General features: G+C 39.8%; 1 protein-coding gene across 8 annotated transcripts in view; it reads right to left on the bottom strand.

Moving 5' to 3' along the window:
• Positions 1–18,526, bottom strand: part of FRY (FRY microtubule binding protein) — a 433,975-nt gene that overhangs the window by 136,002 nt on the left and 279,447 nt on the right. For all 8 annotated transcript variants that reach the window (XR_012495619.2, XM_074330087.2, XM_019749603.3 and 5 more), the window contains 6 exons: positions 17,311–17,403; positions 16,969–17,067; positions 15,170–15,271; positions 4,342–4,445; positions 3,779–3,887; positions 2,102–2,188 (listed from right to left, as the gene is read on the bottom strand). Coding sequence is in view for 7 of the 8 variants with exons in the window: in XM_074330087.2 (XP_074186188.1) it covers positions 2,102–2,188; positions 3,779–3,887; positions 4,342–4,445; positions 15,170–15,271; positions 16,969–17,067; positions 17,311–17,403 (594 nt within the window). In the remaining variant the exon portion in view is untranslated. The remainder of the gene's footprint in view (positions 1–2,101; positions 2,189–3,778; positions 3,888–4,341; positions 4,446–15,169; positions 15,272–16,968; positions 17,068–17,310; positions 17,404–18,526) is intronic.

Consider the following 18,526-nt stretch of genomic DNA (forward strand, 5'->3'; position numbering starts at 1 on the left):
AAATCACCTAACTGTTGAGTGGTGGTACAATAGTTTGCAGAAAGATAACCCTTTAGATCTCTGGGTCTTGTTCCACCTGCTACTTCTAAAACGTGTTTTAAGACACACTCTGGATTTGTTTCCTAAGAAACTGTGCCTTACAACATATTCCATGAAGTGGATGCCATCTTCTTCACAGGGTATTCTCATCCTTGTGTGTGCTGCTGAGTGGGGTCACACGTGCCTGTGAGCTTCTAATTACCAGCTACTGAGAAAGAAGCTCTTCTATAACTCTACAAGATCAAGAGAAATCGGGGAGGATACTAAAAATATCTCCCATTTCTGGTAGTTTTTTAAATACTATCCTTCAACTACTCTGCATAGAGAGTTAAATACTGATTGAATGAGGAGTTTGAGAGAAGAACCAAGGGTAAATTTTATAGATGGTGATAATGATGGTAGCAGATTTCAACATGTTCCTTTTAGACAAATAACCTAGTAATTCTGAGGATTGATTGTTAAAGATAGTAGAGCCATGACTCCTAAGAAATGAAAAATATTCTGAGAATCTTTCCAGCAAGAGAAGACTCTTTACTAGTCAGGGACTGGGCCTCAATCTAACCCAAGTGCCCTGAGTTTGCACTGGCTTTCTCCCACTGGCCCACGGGCGCTGGCTGCAGCCATTCCAAAAGCCTGTGATGTCATCAGGCACCAGACAGAAACTCTCATTTGGGGGGCTTTCCTGGCCATCCCTAGACATGTAGCAACCTTAGCACCAAGAAGAGAATCCAGGCTGTGGTGGGAAGCAGCAGGAAGCCACCAGGAGACCTGGGCTACCTTTGCTAAAAGCAGCTGCTTATTTTGAGCCCCTGGGTAGGGTTTCCAGGTGGGAATTCCCACCCATTCTCAGGAATTTTTTTTACTTTCCCATTCCCGAGTCCTGAGATATAAACTGTTTTCTATTCTCCATGATGAATCGTTTCCAGAAAGTGACGGCCGATACTACCAACCACCGGGGTTTAAGGAGCCGATTTTCCCTATTTCCCGACCAACTTTTCTCAGGATTCGGGAATGGGAAGGTGAAAAAAATTCCTGAGAACGGGTGGGAATTCCCGCCTGGAAACCCTACCTCTGGGCCTCCTTCCTTGCTGACAGAATAAAGGAGCTAGACAATGTCACAGAGATGAAAGAAACAATCTTTTAAAAAAATTTTATGGTGTGCAACTTTCTTTCTTTCTCTCTTCCTCCCTTCCTTCCTTCCTTCCTTCCTTCCTTCCTTCCTTCCTTCCTTCCTTCCTTCCTTCCTTCCTTCTTTGTCCTTAAGAGTTTGTAATATCACAACATCACAATTCTTCTGCAAGACAAGTATTTGTCCATTGCACTGGTGGGAAGGCGGAAGTCAGAGAGGTACATGTCACATAGCTGGTAAAAGCGGTCGGGCCCATGGCAGGTGGGAAACCCAGCTCCGCTTGCTTCTGGTTCAGTGTTCTTTCTGCAGTCTCATAGGAAAGGGCTATACAGAGGCAGCTTGCCAGGCATATTTCTGTTGGCCAATGGTGCTTTATAAAGTTGAAAACTGAATGTGCTTTTCATCTGCTCAGGCCCAGCACTGTACATTGTGTATCATGCCCATTGTACGCTCATTTCCACGGCCCACTGGCCCTGAGTTGTGATGCCCACAGAAACATATAGTTATACATTATTTATTTAATCTCACTAGATTTTAGTAGTTCATTATTGCATATTTACTCTTTTCTGTTTCATCACTTCCCAATACTCAACTTGTTAATCTGCATCTAAATAGTTGTAAGTAAAAGTACTGACTTTTTCTAAAACAAAACCATCTGCCTTCTAGTGAGAGACCGTCTCTTTGGGGACGAGGTTTACTCTATCACACGAGATAGGTATATGGTAGCACATTAGCATTTCATCATTCTGAGTCTATTCGTCTAAATTCTCACTTCTAAAATTCCATCATCTGTACTATTTTGTCAAATAACATGGACAGAAACAAACAAGAGACTTCTTAGAGCAGATGTCCTTCATCTATTTCCCAAAGTCACAAAGGTATGGCTCTGTCATTGCCCGTGCGGTTAGAGATACAGAAAAGGGCCATTCGTACCTCTGGGTTGAGACTGAAAGCTTTTGCTGGCTTTCCCACACAGAGAAAATCAAAAATGATTTCTTTCATTGCAAAATCTAACCGTTCCTGTAGTGAAAAAGAGAAAACCAAACAAGAAGTGTTACTATACAAATTAAACATGAAATGTCTACTTTCATCATATGTACCACACAGGTGGCTGCTAAGAGGAGCCCTGCCCAGTGTCATGGGTCACGGGGACTCCCTGAGGAAGACCACAACCACCGAACCTTTGGTGGATCTGCTTCTGTCTTTGTGTGGTGTGATACTCTATGCAATTAGCCCCCAAAGCACAGAGTGACTAATGGCCAAAAAACAACAAGTGAAAAACCACAACACTTGAAGTGTCTGGGCTTAGACGTAGTCCAAACTCTTCCAGGTTGTCCTGCAAATGCTGATAACTTCTTGAAACTAGTTTAAAATGTATTTTTAAAAAATACCACTGCAAAATTGCCATTTTCTTCTATCCTCTAACATTTCAAAATCCTTTGGCTCATATTATAACAGGCAATTCTGCAAGTGAAATGAATAATCAACAAATAAGACTTGCTAAGGTTACTTCAATGAGAAGGCTGAAGTCAGAGTCTAGTAATTTGAGACACTGGCTATGAAGATATGACAGGTTCATTTTATACAACCTATTCCAGAATGATTAAAGCATATTCTTGGCCACATGATAACTACATGTGGAAGAGTTACATTAGTTCATTTGCCTGCCAAGCAAGTAATGTCCTTTCCCTAAGCACAATATTACAGAAGCATATCATGTACCAAATATACTGAGACATATCATATATTAAATAGTCTTTGAAGTAACAACTGAACCTTACGTCTTTATGTCAATATCAATTGTACTTCAACAGTATTTCCATCCTATTATTTCCCTTTACCCACAAAACATTCTGAGGTATACTGGGCAAGCATTTTCACCCACATTTTACAGATAAAGAAACTGAGGAAAAAAAAGTTCTCTGACTTGTTTAAGGGTATAGAGCTGGCTCATGGCAGAACTTAAGCGGGAATAATATTTCTCTGTAAATAACAAAGTTGGGGCAAAACCATTTACTCACAAAGCCTTTTAAAAAGTAAAAATCTTGGGTCTAAGTAGTAAACTAAACACTAAAAACTCTGTTTAATGTCATTGGATCCAGTTTTTAAGTAAATTAGTACACATAAAGTGCTTAGAACAGTTCTTGACAGACTAAGTGCTTGGGAAACATTAATATTCCTCTCACATTCTTCTTTTTCAAAGGATGAAAGTTACAGCGTTATTATGTACTCCTCAAATTTCACTAAATTGTCTTTTTTTGATTCCTTCCAAACATCAGACTCTTTGCTTCCTCCTGATTTGCAAAATCCGGAGTCGGGAAGACAATAAGGGACTACACATTAAGAGACCCTTTTACTAATAGGCTCTGTGACCTTAGATTGTCACTTAAACTCTCTCAGTTCCTTCACTGGTCAGATGCTGAAAACACTTGACCTATCCATGTCACAATTCGTTTTGAAGCGAAAGTCAAAAGCTATGTGTCAAAACACTTGCAAAGCCGTTCTGAAAAGTCTATCCACATAAGCTATTATTATTTTAGATGCCTCATGTGTTAGTACTTCCTAGAAGGAGACTGGCTACTTAAAGGCAATTAGAAAAATCTCTGTTACCTGGGCAATGAACTGAATGATTTTCACAAAGATGTTCAGAGGCATATCCCTTGGCACCACACCACGAGACCCTTTGGGGAAAAGTGTTGTGATGATGGTTATCAGACGGCTGAAAGATAAGGGGGGGAGAGAAAACAAGCGAGACTGGCTGAGCTCCAGTTCTTCAAGGGAAAACGCAGATGTTTCATCTTATCTTGGTAGCAGAGAGAATTCAGAAAAAGAAAACAAACCACTTCACCCCTCTCATTAGCATAATTACTCTATGCAAAGTATTTCTGGGAAATTAAGGGCAGTTGGAAAATTATAGCCATTTCCTTTGTTAAGGTGACAAATGCAGCCCTGGATATGGAACTTGGCCGTCCTGGCCTGGAGAGGTTGGAGTTTGTGTCAGGGTTGTGAGCTGCTGACGAAGGGAAGCCTGAAAATGTCCTGAGGACTTAGGTTTTCTAGAAATGGTCAGATCTGAACAGCTTCTGGTTGGGTCAGTATAGATGGTAATAAAACGAAACAGCTCTTCAGTGGCTGACTGTTGTGGTTACCCAGAGCCCAGGCCAGCTCCTTACCTCTGAGTAGCTGTGTTGCTTTCACATTTAATCCGAATCATGTAAACCCAAAGTAATCTGTATAGAGATTCCAGTGCAACTCGAGCCATCTTGGGGTCTTTATTCTACAACAGAAACCAACATGTAAGATTGCAGCTAAATGGAGACGTATGAAGATTATTCTTTTCCTAATGCCTGGAAATGGAGGCCCTGGGTGGGTGGCAGGGTACGCCAGAGGCACGCTACATCTCCTGGGACTTATGGGGTCTTTGCTCCCAGTACCCACTGGGTAAATCACTATGAGAAAGGACCCAAATAGCCCCGAGGGTGGGACAGAGTAGTTCTGGGGAAGGCATCTCATTCCTTTGCCAAGGTGAAAACTTGAGCTTGCCTTCTTCCTCCAGGCCCAGGGAACCCATATGTCTTAGCACCCAGAGGAGAACCAATCTATTCTATTGTTATTATGTCCTTGTAGACATTGCTATTGCTTTGGTTCCCCAAATTCCTCTCCCATCTATTTACCCTTCTGTTTCTCGAGACCACTGTGCAGCAGGTACTGTGCTAGGACCTGGGGTAAAATAACTCTTTTCCCTACGGTGTCTACAATCTATGGCGGATGGGAGATGGAATAGAAACAATCAACTAAGACAGTATGAAAAACTGGTAGGGACAGGAGCAGGAGGATGAAAGAAGGACAGTTTGTGACAGACACAAGGAACGGGGTCAGGAACAGGGACAGATGAAAACTAGTTTATTTACATACTCATTCATTCATCTAGCATACATTTGAGTGGCTGCACTGGGCCAGATGCTGTGCTTGGCCTTGGAAACTTGGAACGGTGCGAGAAAATGATGGGGAGAGGAAGCATTTTAGGCCAAGGCAACAGCACATGAAGTGAGGAGAGCTCGTGAAGAGGGACCACGTTTGGGAGCCTGGCAATCACTCGTATGCCAGTGCCTGGGGCCCAATGAGGGAGCAGTGGGCAGTGAGGCTCTAAGCGGAAGGTGGGGGGTCGGGGGAGTCACATGAGGGACCCTACATGCCACGCTAAAGAAGGGGACAAGGGTGCTCACGACAGTGACAGGAAACCACACGATCAAAGAGACCACATCAGAGGTCCTGTCTGCTGTGTGGGGACGGCAGTAGAGGCTGGGACGCCAGCATCCAGGCAATAACAAATAAGCCAGACAGGAGCGGACTGTCCCAGCTTACACTGTCCTAATTACATTCCTGTTTCAAAGTCACAGATTGGACAGTTGCCCCAATGCCTACAGGGTCAAGTTAACATTTCTTGACCAGCCAATATGTGGTTCTAACCTACCTTTCTCCGCCTTCCATCCTGCTATTCTCCCACAAGCTCCTAAAGTGTCGCTAGGCCTTGTTCATCCCATTTCCATGTCAGGAGAGGGTCCCCCTCCCTGCACCCATATCCTTTGTTTCTATGAGATGAACCCTGCTCCTCTATACTCTACTTGACTGTCCCCTCCCTCATGCAGGCTTTTCTGTTCCTCCCCAGTGTTCCGAGTCGCATCCCATTAAAACTATTCCCGCCTGTACAGGGCCTCAAATAAATGGTGACAGAGGGAGATTAGACTCTGGGTGGTGAGCACACAATGCGATATACAGATGATGGATTATAGAATTGTACATTTAAAACCTACGTAATGTTATGAACCAGTGTCACCCCAATAAATTTAATAAAAAAGTAGAATAAAAAAAATACCAAGAGTAAAAAAAAAAAAAGTTTTCAGCCAACCCAAAAGCCCCCGTTTGTCCCATTTCCCTCTCCCAAATAAGATGTCCTGACTTTTATGATAATCATTTCTTTGCTCTGTTTTGTATTTTCATCATCCAAAATTGTAGTTTGGTTTTACCTTTCAAAGAAAAACCAAAACCAAAAAACTGTTCCCTCCTGAGTGTCCCCCACCCTCACACGAACTTTTAGCAGAGCCCTGCAACTCCACCTAGGGTCTTGTTTAGACATCTGGAAGGAAGGGACATTCTTTACGCCTGACATCTGTTTGAATCCCAGCCAACCTGCAGAGAGTCGATAATGTTTTCTGAACCGTCTTTAAACATCATTCATCTTTCTTATAGGTCTTTTGCTTTTACATTACGTCTCTTCCCTTAGCCATTTATTTATCTTGTCATAACTGTTTTACCGGTTTTGTTCTTGGGGTAGATAATTTGCGTATTGGTTTTTGTAGAATTCATAATCATTTAGAAATTATCTAGGATAAAGTTTACTTTTAAACTACTGAATAAAGATGAGTCATGTAAATAAATCCTATGGGGAAGATTACAGGGAGTCAATTTTTAGGTTTATGAAAGATTTCTTATTCTATGTAGTTTAAAAATAACTTCAGTGTGATCATTATTGTAACATTCTAAATTTCTATATGTATTTTGGTTTGTTTCTGGATCTCTTTTATGTCCTATTAGTCTGTCTATTCATGCACTAATATCACGCCATTTTACTATTTGAGGCGTTATAATGTATTTTACTATCTGGTATGGCCTATCTTCCACTATCCACTGCTCTTTTTCTTCTTTTTAGGGTTTTTCCAGATAAGTCTGCATGTTTATAACTACTTCTCTAGCTCCAGGAAAAAAAAAAAGCCCCAATATTTTCGATGCATACATTTATACATAAAGGATGATTTTTTTTGGCCTGTTAATAAAACAGGTATGATATACCTTACAATGTGTTGAATGTTTTGGTGACATAAAGAAACTTTAAGTAAACTAATAAACTAGTAAAGTAGCATTTAAAATATTCCATCATTTAAAATTTCAGAAACTCTGATTAGCCTTCCTCCAATCACTGCAAACCAGCAAAGCTTCCATGGTGGGTAAAAGCAGACTCCAGACACGTACCGCCTGGGTGCGAATCCATCCCACTCTGCAGTTTCTTCGTGGTCGGCCAACCTCGGGAAAGTGCCTGAACCTCTCTGGGCCTGATTTCCCCGTGAAATGTGGATGAGAATCCGACTCGCCTCACAGGGGTGTTATGAGAACCATGTGAGTTAATACACCGAGGGACTGAGCACTGCTCTGTCCACAGGAGCCATTATTGCGTGCGAGGCCCTGGGGCCAGCAGCAGACAGGGAGAGGCAGTGCCCGACTCCAGGCGGCTTCTTCTCTAGTGCAAATCTACCCTCCTTTGTGAATTTCCCTTTGTTGTTGCATATAAGTATTTTATATTTGCATTGCATAGCATTCAAAATTCTCTCACATGCCTTATCTCGTACTGTGAGTCCTTATGGGGTAGGGCAAGTCTCATGTCATGTTAGTTTCACTGAGGAGCTTAACTGCTCTCCATGTAAACGATTTCTATTACTGTCTTCTGTTAACCTCAACTTCTTTTATACTTCTTTCCTGTCCACCCCACCCACAGTTATCTTTCTGGTGTGTCTTGTTGCGACTGACGTTCGTTCACTCGTAAAAAGACATTTGAGATGGTCGTTTTTGTCCCATGGAGACTGAAGAGTACAGTGGCTGACTTAAGCCCTTTCTGTTGTACCCCTGGATCCTGTAGCTGGCCTTAGCATTCCAAGACGATATCACTGATCACTGCGACTGTGTCCAAAAGGGTTTCCTTGCCTGTCCTCCATTCTTGGCACAAATGACACCCCTACACCGCAAACATGGTTGTTCACTTCCTTGTATTCAAACTCCTTAGGTGGCTTTGAATCACCTCCCGGACAATGTCCGAGTTCCATGATCTGGTGCACGTGTGGCCTTTGGCGACCTGGCTCACCCATGACCACCTCCTACCTCTACCTGGGGCCAGATGCACCCTGTGCCGTGACATCCGTTCTGCCACTCTCTGGGCGCCTAGAATGCCTGCCTACCCCAGGTCCATTTGGAAAATTCTGACTCACTCCCTGGCAAGACTCAGTTAGGTGTCACCCCCTCTTCCCATCCCCTGCCCCTCCACTCTTCCTCCACCCTGAAGGACTGCTAAGTACCCCTGCTCTCTGGCTTCTAGAAGGTTGGTCTATCCCTATACTTGCATGCTTCCTACCAGACTGTGAGCTCCTGGAATGTGTCCTCAGTGACTGCCATACAGCAGGTTATCAGTAAATATCAAATGTAAAAAAGCACATCGTGAGTAACAGCTGAAAACTTAATGCATAAGCAAGATTTCTTTATACAGAACTTACACAGAAGGCAACCCTGGGTGTGTAGTTGAAGCTAATCCATGTGATATTATGATGTCACGAAGCATCTTACACTCGTATGGCATCCTGATATGTCAAAACTGCTTCACATACCATGACATCCACTGAGGGAGTTTTGTCACTGAAAGAGGCCAAATGACTTGCTCAAAGTCATCAGGTTAGTAAATGACAGCCGGGGTAGGAATTGCCTTCTGCTCCAGTAAATACTGTTTTCTCAGAAACTAGAATGTACATAATACACAGTGCTTATGATGTCAGGCATTCTTATCAATGCTGTGCATAGTTAGCTCATTTTAACTCTCACAAGAACCTATGAAGCAGATACTGTGACTGTCCTCATGTCACAAATGAGGAAATCAAGGCACAGAGGGGCTAAGAAGTGGCAGAGCCAGAACACGAACCTGGGCAACCTGGCTTCAGTGTCTTCAAAGCATTGATCTTTCCATTTCGGTTTAACATTACATGGAGACTGTTCAGGTATGCTACTGGCACCTTCTAGAGTGTCCTCTACTTGAAAACAGGACTTATTCCTCATTGCCTTTGCATTCCAATAGCAGTTAACATAATTGGGGCTCAATGAATATTTTCAAGATGCAGACATTTTGAGCATGTGACTCAAACCACTGATTTCTGTGTCAAAGATCTCTTTACTTCAAGATCGAAAGACTATTTTCTTCCACTGGAATCTGTGTCTCCATTAATTAATTAACCAAAAATATATTAATAATGGGTCTGAGGTTATGTTGATAAAACTGTCCAAGAAACAAGTCAGCTTTGGAGCGGATCTTCCCTGGACCCCTGCCATCTCAATGCTGGTACCTGACACATGCCATGTGACATGCCAGCCTGCCCAGCACAATGCCCACCTCCTTTAGACTTTACTTTGGATTTAGCTGAAGCACCTCACTGTTAACAGTAACAAGGGAGGAGAATTGCGTTCACTGATAACTTGACTGGTGACAGGCCCATTGGACAAACCAATGTTTCTTAAGGCCAGTGAGCTGACCATTTGTATCAAGTCACCTGGGCGTCTTATAATTACGGCTTCCTTGGAGATTCTCATGCATACTAAGGTAAGGATCTATCAACACAGATTGATAAACAATTTTAGTCACCTTTTGATCTCATCATACTCAAATACCTTCTAGTTTTCTCTTCTATTTCAACTAAAGCCACTGAAGTAAATCTATTTCTTCCTGCTAGATTCCCTTGCGTATCATAGTCAATACCTTTCTTCTTTTTGGCATTTCCTTGTGATAATTGAATCAATTTGCTTTGATCATAATATACTTTTTTGTTTTTAAATTAATTATTAATTAATTAATTTTATTGGGGAACCGTGTGTTTTTCCCAGACCCATCAGCTCCAAGTCAAGTCGTTTTCAATCTAGTTGTGGAGAGCGCAACTCACTGGCCCATGTGGGAATCGAACCAGCAATCTTGGTGTTATGTGTACTGCGCTGTAACCAACTGAGGCAACCGGCTGCCCCCGTAATGTACTTTTTTGTGACTATATTATCCAAATAACATATGTGCTACAGTTTAGAATAACATCTATAATTACTGCACTGACAATTTACAGAGAGTACTTTTCTATTCAATGGCTGAATAAATAAGGCATTTTTGGAAAGTTAATATACTTTCCATCTGATCACTAATTTTTAGAATCATTTTATAGGCACTATTAGAATTTGTAAATTCCACTTTGAAATGTGCCTTTGACAGATCTGAAACATCGATAAGAAATTTTCTCATTTATAGAAATAACTTTAATATTAAATCAGAATAACTACTTGAAAATTAACATTTAAAATAACTAATACTGTATCATTAAAATTTGATATTTCTAAAGAAAATAGTTTTTAAAATAAATGGTGCCATACATTTTAATGCATTCCAGCAGACTGTGGAATCCTTAATATATTATTCAATGTTTCCACTTATAAACTGAAGTTATTAATACCCTTACTATTATATGAAAAGTTTAAAAGGAGCACTCCTTAAATTTCAATGTGATTATTATACACAAATATGTATTCAGAGCTGACAATAAGTTTCACCAAATATATTTATGGCAACCACACTTTTTTTGAGATCCTTATTGGAAATCAAAAGACCTTCCTCGTACCTCCCTCTCCTTCCCCTCTTGAATGTATCATTCTCTATCACAATAACCTATTTGATTTTCTTTATAGCAGTTATCACTATCTGAAGTTTTTTCTCGTGTATTTGTTTACTTGTTTACTGTCTGTCCCCTGACTAAATAACAAGGTCTAAGAGACCAGAGAGTGTTACTGTCTTATTCACTACTTACTCCTAGCACCTAGAACAGTCCCTGGTACACTTCTTGTAAAGAATTGTTGACCAGTTGACCAACTGAATAGATGACTGCATTCAAGTTCTGGCACAAGCAGGGACTGAGGTGAAAGAAAGGAGAACCATTTTTAATTCTGTACTTAGACTTCTAGAACTATGAAACTGGGCTGACAAATGTCTCATCTTCAGATGAAGTACTGTTATCTGAGCCAAATTTTTAGGAAAACATAAGTAATATCCATGAAAGCACAGGTAGAGCTCAGTGTAGCCTGTAACATTATCATGAGGATCTATGACAATGTAGGTAGGCCCCTACCACAGGCATGGCTCATAACCCATCTTTAATGAGAGGTATTGTTGTTATTAGTCATAAATACATTTCTTAACTTCTGAGGTTTTTTTTTTGCTTTTGTTTTGTTTGTTTTCATAATCCGGATCTCACTGACATATTGTATTCATTATTGTAAGAGAAAAGAAATTTGAAAATTCTCCCAACTACATCCATTTTAAAGGATAAGAAACTAGGACGTAGTTCATATGAACCTTAATAAATACTACATTTTAAAAGAGCTATTGATAAATGGGGATTAATAACAAAAAAAAACAAGTACTATTAAATTAAGTTTTCAAAGCATATTTCCTTTTTTCAGAATTAGGTATATATGGCAGATACAAAGGGAATGTACCATTTTTTTTTAAATAGGTCAACATGTGCAGATTCTGACATAAAATACATAGAAAAAGTATTGATCACCACTGACCAAGAATGTCTAAAAGTTGTCAATGTTGTGGTGAGAAGGTGCCATACGTCTCTCATTGCTTTACAAGGGCATACTGCTAATATATGGTTGAACGAATTAATTACGTATAAATAATAAAGCCTTAAAGTGTGTTATCCAAGGAGCCTGCTTTCGACAGACTGACATTAAATGAGCTCATTTATGCTCACGCACACTGCTATTATGCTCTGTGTCACGGCTGCCATCTTGACGACTCGGTTCTTCAGAACACACCAAAGATGACTGCCAAGTTCAATGCGTAGGGTTCAAAGCCTATGTTCATCACTAAGCATGTGTGGGGCAGAGGGAGACACAGGGGATGGGTGCTGGAGGGAGACAGTGGGGAGGTGAAGGGGGAAAGATTGCTTTGGTGTCCTTTATGAGATGGTAGAGTTGGCTCTACATGCCATAAAGTACTGAAGCTATTCAAGACAAAGCATATGTCTGAAGCCACGTTAGTTTTTCCTCAGGTCTTTCTTCCCTACTGAGGACTCATGAGGAGGTTTGGAAGGTATTTTTGTATATTTATGTTTTCAAATGGTCCCATTTAATCCCTACTGGGTTTAGTTCTAAATATATGTGATACAATTTTATTCCAAGTGTAACTCATCAAGGATATTTTTATCTTTTAGCCTCAGGTGGTGAATTCCAACAATTTATTACCCATAAAGTGAAATATCATGGCCTTTACTTTGCCTTATAACTACCTCTTTCATGTTTCATGGGGTGCCAGCCCTGTACAAATGGCACAGGGAGCTCCCTAACCCAACGTTTACATCCCTCACTGTGGGAATCATGCATTTTGAAACTTCATTACATATCCCCCCAATGAAATGCTAAGCTCCCCAAGGACAGGGTCTCTGCTCTATATCTAGTTTTTATATTACTTGATGTCCCCTACTTCCCCCACTTCCAGCACCTTCCCTAGCACCTCACACCATGGACACTCCTTAACTATTTCGTGAACTGAACTGAATTCCAGAATGTGGTTCAGTCTCTATACTATTGACACTTTCTGATCTCATTGCCTTTCTCTATTAGAAATCCCAACGCTTGAAGTGTTTGCCTAGGGAAACACTTCTCTCTAGGATCATTCATAACCATCTTTGAAGCAATTAAGTTCCAAAGTAAGATTACGCTGCTATGTTTCAAAAGCAATTTTGGACAAAAAATGTTTGGTCTTTTTGGCCACAACAATAAACTGTCATGAAAAAAATAATTTTAATTCTAACTAAAATTCATCACAAACAAACTTGGTAAAATATATACAGAAAAATGCACTGTGACCATTTGTAATAATTTGTCTTTTTTGTTTTGAACACAATGACCATTTTCTATCTGCATAAAATATTAAAAAAACAACAAACAAACATGTTTAACTGGAACCAATTACTGGCTAACTTAAAATTGGGCCAGATCTCTCTCTCTCCCTCTCTCTCTCTCTCTCTCTCTCTTCCCCCTTCTCCCCTCCTTTTCTCTCTCTCTCACACACACATACACAATGACATTGGACTGTGTGTTAGAGATGTATGACAGATGGATAAATCCCTAAATAAAATATCTGAAAGTGGCCATTATATCATAGTTTATAACCTTGGAAAGTTTTGTTTTTCAGAATACTTAAAAGCTTAATTCTACATCCACTGCTATTATAGTTCACTGCCAATTTAAAGGAAATAAATGACTCTAATCTTGGATTTCACAATCAGCTTTTAGAGCCAGTACAAAGTTGGTGCTTAAAACAGCCCTAATGCAGATTATTGTGTAATTATGGTAAATGCTAAAATAATATAATTAATCTTAACCACATCACCACATTAAAGTGTCTTAAAACAAAAAAGACAAGGCAACATGTATAAGCACACACTTTAAGTATATTTCTCAAAAATTCTAAAGGAGCAAATATCCAACCTGTAAAAGAAATTCAATGTCTTTGGACACAACTGGGAACTGTGAAAAATATAAGCTATTTGCACTAATATTAGGGATGGTTTTTATTTAGTTGTCTCTTATCAACAGGTCAATAAAACTTAAAATATGTTTACCACTTTCAAGGTCTAAAGCCAATTTTAAAGCTAATCATTAAGTTGTTCTCACTGTAGGCTCCTCGGTTTCAGGGACCATGACTTCATGTCTCATATCACCCAGCCCCCGTGCTTCCTTCCGGAAGAGAGTTGTTCAATGAGCGCTTAGCACTGACTGACATGTATAGAAAACCATAAAATATGTTGGCCAGTAGACATATGAAAAGATTCTCAACATCACTAATCATCAGAGAAATGCAAATAAAAACCACAATGAGATATCACCTCACCCCAGTCAGAATGGCTATCATCAACAAGACAAATAATAATAAGGGTTGGAGAGGCTGTGGAGAAAAAGGAACCCTCATGCACTGTTGGTGGGAATGCAGACTGGTGCAGCCGTTATGGAAGGCAGTGTGGAGGTTCTTCAAAAAATTACGAATAGAATTACCATGTGACCCAGCAATCCCTCTCCTGGGTAGCTACTAAAAAAAATCTGAAAACATTTTTCCGTAAAGGTATATGTGCTCTAGTGTTCATTGCAGCTTTATTTACAGTGGCTAAGACATGGAAACAACCAAAGTGCCCTTCTATAGATGATTGGATAAAGAAGTTGTGGTATATATACACAATGGAATACTATTCTGCCATAAGAAAAGATGAAATAGTGCCATTTGAGACAACATGGATGGATCTTGAGATTATTATGCTAAGCGAAATAAGTCAGAAAAAGTCAAGAACCATATAACTTCACTGATATGTGGTATATAAAACTGAAAACATCAAAGGAACAAGACAACAAATAAAGAAACAAGAACTCATAGACACAGACAATAGTTTAGTGGTTACCAGAGTGTAAGGAGGGTGGGGGGTGGTAGATGAGGGTAAAAGGGATCAAATATACGGTGATGGAAGGAGAACTGACTCTGGGTGGTGAACACACAATGTGATATATAGATGATGTAATACAGAACTGTACACCTGAAATCTATGTAACTTTACTAACAACTGTCACCCCAATAAACTTTAATTAAAAAAAAATAAAACCTTAAAATAATCATAAATGACAGTGACAGGAAATAAGCGTTTTCTGTTACTAGGTCAACCCTCCCACAGAATGGAACTTCCTCCCCACCGCCCCCACCCCAACTGGAGGGGGTAGGGGAGGATGGAGGAGGCATGCAGATAGGCTTCTGAAGACAAATCACATGATTCCACCAATGAAGTGTGACTTGCCTTTTTAAAAAGCATTTAGATAAAAAGTGACAATAGATGTCTATAAAGGGACATTTAAATCTACTTTTAAAGTGATCCTTATTAGAAAAGACTTTTTCCCTCCAAATTTGAAGTGATTTCTATTATCCCTACTCACCTTCTAAAAGTGACTATATTTGATAAGAAAAGCTCTTATTCATGTGTTTGTCATTATTCCAAGACTGCAGGATAATCCCCCGCAAACACTAGAAACAGCTCTCAGAAGCACAGATACCAGACAAAGAATTACACATATTTTAATAAAATACTTTCTGAGCCAGCAAATACTAACCTTAAGGTTGGATAAGCAGTTGTTGAGGAAAATGTGCCACCTGTTCAGGAATAGCTGCTTTTGACTGACACAGAGCAGACAGGTCACCAGGGGGTACAAAGCCTGCAGAGAAAGATGATGAAGCCACAGAAAGAATTAGATTCCAAACAACCAGGTAACCCGTGTTCTCTGGGACCACCCCCTGTCCACTTCCCTCTGTGGCCTGTACAGGCCAGTATAAACAGGGCCACACAGTAAGGCCCAACACATGCTGTGCAGAGGTGGATATTTCCCAAAGCTTCCTGGTAACGATGGGGATGGAATAATTCAGAGTCAGGTATAGTGCATAATAAGTTTCATGTATATTAAGTGAAAATCTGATTCACTGCTTTAGTCTTCACCTATGAATTTTAAAAGCAAACTCTTTTTCTTCAATCACTCTCAACTCTCAGAAGGAAAGCAGGAAGGTATGCTCATTTTGAAAATGTTATGGGCCGTTTTGGTCATAAACATCTACTAGTTTGTCCCTGTCTTTGAGGTGGGTGGATATATTTTCTTTTGCATGTAATCTTCCTGTACTTAATGAAGACTCCTAACAAAAATGTTATTGCATTGGTAAACTCCACCAAGACAATTTAACCACAGAAGGAATTTGCTTACGATGCAATAAACAAAGGTGCTGCTGTGCTTTTCCTGCCTAACCAGGCCAGTTTCCTGCAGCAACTGGAGAATATTGAAAAGCAAATGGGCGCCACCCAGAAAAAATATATGCAGAACCTGTCATCCCTTTGGTGCACCAGATAGCATATACCTTTATGGTTCTCAAAAATTATGGCCAATGAAGATTTAAACAAAATATTACTAACTCTTCCATTAAATTGAATTAGCAAAAAGCAATTGGCATACTGATATTCAGTGCTTAACAATTCATTAACTTAGTTCTTTTTTTCTATTAACTTAATTTTAAACTGATTTTGAATTACTGCTACCATTGAGTGCAACTCTAATTCCAGCCAGTAATCTAAAAACAAAACAAAACAAAAAACAAGACACAACCAAGCAATTAGTCACAATGACCCCAGAATGTAGACAAAGGAGCAAAATCATCACCACTACCTGCAAAGCAACTCTGAGTAGCTGCTCAAATAAGGTGGCAATGTCCATACTCTGAAGACGAGCATAACCTGCCAGCAACTAGCTACCTGAGCCAGCTACTACCTGCACAGTATTGCAATGACAGCTGGTATACCACTTGTCCACCTCATTTTCCACTGAGGACAAAAGGTTGTAGTAATTTTAAAGAATTTCTTATACTGCTTTTTAGTGCTAAAGCTTCCTCAAAAGTGTTTCCTCAGCCTTCAGAGAAGCTTGCCTCTGGGCAAGGATCTGTGTCCCAACTCCCCTCCCTACCTGGTTCCATTTTGGTTCTGAATATTGGGATAGGAATTAGCCTGAAAGACTTGGGGAATGAGAAGAGAAATTGTTATTATAAACTTCAGGCTTCAGATTGGAAAGAAAAATTCTCAGAAATGAAAACAAAAATCAAGTTAAGCCAATCTTGAAAGTAAACAACAAAATCCTTAGGACTAGAAGGGTCATCTGAGGTGACGTGGTCTAAATCCCTCATATGACCATGATTCAATCATGGTCAACATCAAGTGCAAGCTCGGAATTTTGAAAAACTACCTCTTTTTGAGGGAACTGTAGATAATTCTTCCATCAGTGGAATGCTTATGACTCTCAAATAGATTCCAGCCCAGGAATTGTAGTCTCTGCAGTTTTATTACCACTTACTAATTAGTTTTGTCATAGTTACTCACCAAGGAATGCTTCTTTCGAGAAGAAAGTTCCAGCGTGGTATCATATAGACTTTCAACAAAGTTTCTAAGGCAAGGGACATTGACTTCATTTTTAACAGCCTGAAAAGATGCATGTTAATACTATATTAATTAAATTGATTCTCTAATCCAATGTGAAGAAGTGCTTAAAAATGAAAATGTCAAATATATGGCGATGGAAAGAGGACTGACTCTGGGGTGGTGGACGCACAATGTGATATATAGATGATGTACCACAGAATTGTACACCTGAAACCTATGTGACTTTACTAACAATTGTCACCCCAATAAACTTTAATTTAAAAAATAAATGTAACAACTCACAGCAGCGACTGGGACAAGAATTTCAACAAAAAGCCCGGCCAAGGCATGCTTGATGTCTTTGTCTTTGACCTCGAGGAAATAATGTGCGCATTCCTGGGAGGCAGAAAAAGTAAATGTCAGCAACATAGATTGAGATGTGCTCATAAAATTTACATAAGTAACTCTAAATTTCATCATGCACACTAACATCACGTATTCCATAATCTATTTAAAAACCACGGATTCAGTGCTCATAATTAAGTTCACAATGGCCAGAATGACATTTTCCAAGGCTGGTTTTCTCACTCTCCTACTTCGATCTTGAATCACTATGCCAAAGTGATTGTGGATGAGGACACACTGTAATGTTTTTATTTGACAGAAATTGCTGTACCAGAAGTGATGTGTAACACAGAACATTGTCATGATGGAGAATGAAGTAAAGACACTCATGAAAGAGGACTTCCAGAACTGCTTCAGAAAGTGGCAGGAATGATGGGATAAGTGTGTTCGAAGTGAGGGGGGAATATTTTGAGGGGGATTAATGGCAATGTGTCTTTTACTGTAATAAATGTTTTTAAACATTTACTGTATTTTTTCACACCTCGTACATGATTAGGATGAGAGAGGAATAAAAGAAATAATAGTTAACAGTTACCAAGTATGTACCATGTGCCAAGAATCCTTAGAACCACCACCTAAGGTTAGTGTTATATTGTCACTACTTTGCAGATAAGGTAAGTGAGGCTGGGAGGGGTTAAATCTGACTTGTCCAAGGTCCCAGAGCTGGTAAGTGCAGAAGCTTGAATTCAAATCCAAGAAGTCTGACACACAGCCTATATTCTTTCTTTTTCTTTTTTTTTTTAATAGCTTTTGGAGACAGTATGCAATTCACTCATTCAAAATGCATAATTCAATGGCTTTTCATATATGCACCATTGTGCAACTACCACCACACACATAGAATTTTTCCATTATCCCCCAAAGAAACTGCATCCCTTAGCAGTCATCCCCAACTTCCCTGGCCACACTCCCTTCCTCCAGCCCTACACAACCACTTCCTGTCTCTATGGATTTGCCTATCTGGACATTTTATATAAATGGAATCATATAATATGTGGCCTTTTGTGTCTGACTTCTTTCACTTTGCATAATATTTTCAAGGTTCATTCACATCAGTATGTCATTCCTTCTTATGGCCAAATAATATTCTGTTGTATGGACAGACCACATTTTG

The sequence above is a fragment of the Rhinolophus sinicus genome, chromosome 16 (genome assembly GCF_057876585.1).
Source record: "Rhinolophus sinicus isolate RSI-liver-muscle chromosome 16, RSI-T2T, whole genome shotgun sequence".
Lineage (NCBI taxonomy): Eukaryota > Metazoa > Chordata > Mammalia > Chiroptera > Rhinolophidae > Rhinolophus > Rhinolophus sinicus.